Source organism: Salvelinus namaycush, chromosome 8 (genome assembly GCF_016432855.1).
Source record: "Salvelinus namaycush isolate Seneca chromosome 8, SaNama_1.0, whole genome shotgun sequence".
NCBI lineage: Eukaryota > Metazoa > Chordata > Actinopteri > Salmoniformes > Salmonidae > Salvelinus > Salvelinus namaycush.
In genome coordinates, this window is record NC_052314.1 from 47,819,097 (window position 1) to 47,824,031 (window position 4,935).

Genomic DNA, 4,935 nt, shown 5'->3' on the forward strand with positions numbered 1-4,935 from the left:
ACCACAGTGATTAGAAAACATGTAATTTAACGTTTGAAAAAATAAAATATAGTTATAAAACGTGTCAATGATCGGTAAGAAAACTCTATGACGCATCGTCTTTAACCAACGTTTATAGTTCCTAAAGTCTCGTTTTAGACTTTCGACAGAAAATAATCACACTATAAAACTTCATAAAAAGTCATAAAAACGTTGTTGTTCTTATTTCAAAGACCACATGTATAAAGACGTGTTAAAAAATCCACAATATAAGTAATGGGATTTAATGCCCCAGTCCTGTTCAACGGCGCCTTTCTCTAGTGGTGCTATAAAAGTCTCCAACACTTTAGAAGTCCTGGGATCCTTTATATTTTATTTAATCTCCATTTCTTTTATTTCTTTTTTTCTCTCCAAAGTTGCACACCGGATCAATTATATGAAACACGGCGAAACTTTCAAGATTAAAACGTACTGATGAAAAAAAGCAGACGAGCAAACGGTTTTGGCGCATGAGACCCAAGGCTGAATCTGTGAGACGGAGCGTACACAATAAACCTGTTGTTAAACTTGCTGTGAAAATATGTTTGAAGAAAATAGACAATTGTTGTACGAAATGTATTCAAGTATAAAATAATGCCCTTTGTTGGGGAAAACTTGAGCAATGTGAGGGTACAAAAGTACCCTGTGGTATTTACTAGGCTCCTTTGTGAAGTTTGCGCTTTGGCGTCTCCACTTGGCGCATTACCCAGGCCCCTTTAAACGCGATTGTTTCTTTCTTTCTAATGACGTTTACCGGATCAAAACATGCTCTTAATTCGATCAGAAAGCTTCACCCTTCACAACAATACCAGAATAATTTCTCCCAAAGTTTGTTAAGTTGACCGAAATTAGGCAAATGAATAGGGGTCTCCAGGCTACCCCTGACGCAGGTGATGGGGATAATGCACGTTCACACCAGCTGCATTCTTCTTTATTTCTCCCTTTTCTTTCACAGCATTATTAAAATTTAGGCCAATGAAACTATTCACTCGACTCAATAGACATTTTCTTATAGGATAATAGGATACAAATTGAGCCTCTCCAAAGAGTCCTCGGTGGTGGGTAACCCTCGTGTGCCAAAGACTGCTGGAGACGCCGGCCGGTACGCAGGCGACGCTCGTGTGCCAGGCCCATCACACACCTGCCTAGGACTCCCACGAAATAAAGAATGTAAACAAAAAGCTTGCCATCTCTCATAAAAGATGGACGTGTCACCAAGTCGTGTGAGAAACGAGGAGAACAAACGGGGGACTCCGTCTCCAAAAGATCTCCCTTGAACTTGGCGGAACAGCCTATTAAAGGCTTACTTAATTACTCTAATGGCACTGGACAGGCCTTAAAACTCAGACAGGGCTTGGATGGAAGTTAAGTTCGCTTGCTGGGATTTGTAAACAGGCGATCGTGTGAGAAACGCGAGTTGGAAGAAAGAGGGGTCTTTTTTCGGCGGCTTTGTTTTCAGTGCGCGCACTGCGCCTGGTCGGATCAGGCGAACCCAACGCTCAATTCACATTTCCCGCCTGGGTTGTTACTATGCAAATAATATTCTAAAAGTAATCACGTGCATGTCTTTTGAACAGCCACGTGGATGAACAAAGCAAGTCTGCCCCCCTGCTAGCCGATGGCTTCAGACTTTTTACTTGTTCTTTAACTGATCCTAAATGCACACATTTACTAGAAGCTTGCTCTTTAATCCTACGGAATAATTTAGACCATGAATGCTGGAGTCCCTCGGATGATCGCTTTATAAGGGGCAGCTTCTCAGCTCACCTCTCAGTCTACCTAGTCTACAAGCTAAGGAACACATCCAAACTGCCTCACGGCATTACTATTTTGAATTAGAACTTTATCGGCACTTTGCTAAAGGATGGCATCCAAGATGAAGGATCGCAAGGTAGGCGCTCAACCTTCTGCGCTCTGGGTTGGAAACCTACTCGAAAACCGTGGCCTTTTCTAGTCGTTATTTTAAAATGTATTACAATAATTTACTTTGGTACTCATAATGTACCATCATTATGTCTATGTGTAGTCAAAGGCGAAATGTGGGTCCATGGAAATTGATGGGATAGCCTACTGTGCTTTTGCGCACTTTAGCGAAAACGTAACCAATATAGTACACATTTGAGTTAGCAAAAACGACAAAAATGTAAATAATGAATTTAAAGAAGAAAAGTGGCTGAAGTTGTCACTGCAATAGTATAATTGACGGTTCGAAGCACATGTGTGCCATACTCCATGGTTGTATTTGAGCCTTGGCACCTGCCTTGGTCCATGTGATGCTCGCTAGCGCTGTTGCGCTCTAGTGCACCAAAGCGCACCAAGGTGGCTAGGCAAGGCTATACGTCTCTTTGCCGTTTGGTTTCCAAGTAGTTTCGTCTTCATTCTAGTTTCAATCAGCTTTTTGTTCTAGGTTTCCAGAGCTATACACTTTAGACATGGCCTACTGTTGATTATGTTTGTTTGTCTAATCATTTGCGTTGTTATTTTTCAACAGAGAACTCCCATCTCCCATAAAGTGATAGAAAAAAGAAGACGAGATCGCATCAACCGCTGCCTAAACGAACTGGGGAAAACCGTGCCAATGGCGCGCGCGAAACAGGTAGCATACAGTACAGTTTTACAATTAAATAATCGTATTCACAATTCATAAACAATTGCCTAAATGATCTTATTCGACGTTTTATATTGGCTAAATATATGTCTTATTCAGCCTACTCATTGCATCAAATCCTTGCTATGCGTGACAAATAGCGTAGCCTACATAATGTCTGCCATCTGTTTGATTTTGTGTATTTAAACGACGTAATATTATTTTTCTAATATCTTTTTTTTTCTTTTTTCTGATGATAGAACTCTGGAAAGCTGGAGAAGGCCGAGATTCTGGAGATGACAGTTCAGTATCTACGAGCGCTGCACTCTGCAGACTTCCCCCGGGGCAGAGAAAAGGGTGCGTTTTCCTGTCCGCTCCAAAGCGCACAGACCCGGGGTTCTCACCCAGAGCGCATCCGTATCCTGTTCCACCTTCCTTGACTCCATTCCGGCTGTCTCGTTGACATATTTATCGTCGTAATATCAATCATCATCACTGTAGTCTATATCGTAAATATATCCTCACATTTGAATGTAATAGCCTAAAGAATATTGAAGTTTCTGTGTGTTTTCTAATCGTCCACTTCTTCGGATTCCTTTTAGGTGAGCTACTGGGGGAGTTCGCCAACTACTTCCACTACGGCTACCACGAGTGCATGAAGAACCTGGTGCACTACCTGACCACGGAGGAGAGAGTTGAGACCAAAGACATCAAGTACGCAAGGATCCTGGCCTTTCTTCAGTCCAAGTCCCGGGTCGCCACCGAGCCGGTGTTCGGCTCCATGGGCGCGTTGCCAGACCAGGCAGATTATCTGTGCCAGTTGCACTCCTCCCCGGAGTCACTCCAGAGCCACAGCCCCAACGACTCCGTGTTTCAGCAGAGCCCACCCGGACACTTCTCTTGGCACAGCACGGCGCGCAGTCCGACCATCTCGTACCCAACGGTGCCGCTTTCCGCGCCGACGCAACAGCACCATGGTGGCTACCTGTCACCAGTGCAAGGACTTGACCATCACTACTTCAACTTTTTCAACGGCCACCCGCACGCGAATGCGTTCAGTTTGCACAGTACGCAACACGCGTTGTAAATAGAATCCGGTTACCATTTTGTGTTGTCTTTATTTATATATGTGTTCATAATAAATACTTAAAGATTGTGGATATTGTATACTGTACAATAGATCTTTTTTTATAGAAAAGTAAATGTGTATTTCCCACAGTTTGTTGTTTTCTTGTGGTGTTATAACGCACATTGTTCATCAATTGGTGAAAACCTCCCTAAAAACCTGATGGTATAATAGCGTTGGTCTATTGATTATGAATAGGCCTAATTGTTCATTCTTCTAAATCATTTATTACAGGAGAGCTCTGTCCATTTCTACAAAAATATATATTTTTATTTCTTAAAGGGATAGGCTAGTTAACTTTTTTTCACAGCTTATTTTCAACTAACCAAGGGTGTGGTCCTTTTATTCAAACCGTTTTTAATCAAATGAAATCACATTTTATAGGTCACATGCACACAATTAGAAGATGTTTATTGCGGGTGTAGCGAAATGCTTGTGTTACAAGCTGCAACAGTGCAGTAGCATATAATAATTCACAACAATACATAGAAATCTAAAAGTAAAATAATGGAATTAAGAAATATATATAACGTCCTTTAACTGGTTATTTAGCAAGTTCCAGAATATCCTAGCATTTTTGGAGCGTATAGCAATGTTAGTGGACACGGATTGTGGCCTATTTAATTGCCAGTAAGATGCTAGTTGACAAGCAACCGTGGTCCACTTATCGTTAACCTCTACATTTAGCCTCTATAGGCTAGTAGTATCATGTGTCGATAGGACCTTAGGACACTTACAATTAAATAAACACTGAACTAACTCACTAAACTGGGACTTCTCTTCTTCTGTGAAGGACGAACTCTTGTTAACTCAAATATGAATTATATGTTGAGGTTGACAGTTAGGCTACTCTCCTCTTCCTCATCAGACAGTTTCTTTCCTCTTCCTCATCAGTTACTCCTCTTACTTATTAAAGCATATGTACCAGCATAAACATGCTGGAGATTGCGTTTCTATGAATTGAAGATTTTTAATGGCTATTGAAAAGTGAAAAAATTAAGAAAGTCACACACACCCAAATACATATTATTCATTATAACTCATTGCTGAACGAACGTTTTGGCACCCTTCTGGGTGAAGTACGACCTAAAACTGACCACCTTGTTGCAGGATTACAAACACTTGTAGTGTATTTGAGATTTAAAAACACTTCTGAAGTTTGTAATTTTCACTTTTAAATTTCAGACTGCGCCACACGGGAGGC

The 4,935-nt window shown here is 41.3% G+C and overlaps 1 protein-coding gene across 1 annotated transcript; it reads left to right on the forward strand.

Moving 5' to 3' along the window:
- Positions 1 to 1,882: 1,882 nt before the first annotated feature.
- On the forward strand, positions 1,883 to 3,692 carry helt (helt bHLH transcription factor). Its single transcript, XM_038998996.1, has 4 exons — positions 1,883 to 1,909; positions 2,510 to 2,614; positions 2,866 to 2,962; positions 3,208 to 3,692. Exons 1-4 carry the CDS (start codon positions 1,883 to 1,885, stop codon positions 3,690 to 3,692), a joined length of 714 nt encoding a protein of 237 aa, XP_038854924.1.
- The last annotated feature ends 1,243 nt before the right edge of the window (positions 3,693 to 4,935 follow it).

Coding starts and splice junctions, on each gene's coding strand:
- helt (XM_038998996.1), top strand. CDS start 1,883: ATGGCATCCAAGATGAAGGATCGCAAG. Junction 1,910..2,509: donor CCAAGATGAAGGATCGCAAG/GTAGGCGCTCAA, acceptor ATTTTTCAACAG/AGAACTCCCATCTCCCATAA. Junction 2,615..2,865: donor CAATGGCGCGCGCGAAACAG/GTAGCATACAGT, acceptor TTCTGATGATAG/AACTCTGGAAAGCTGGAGAA.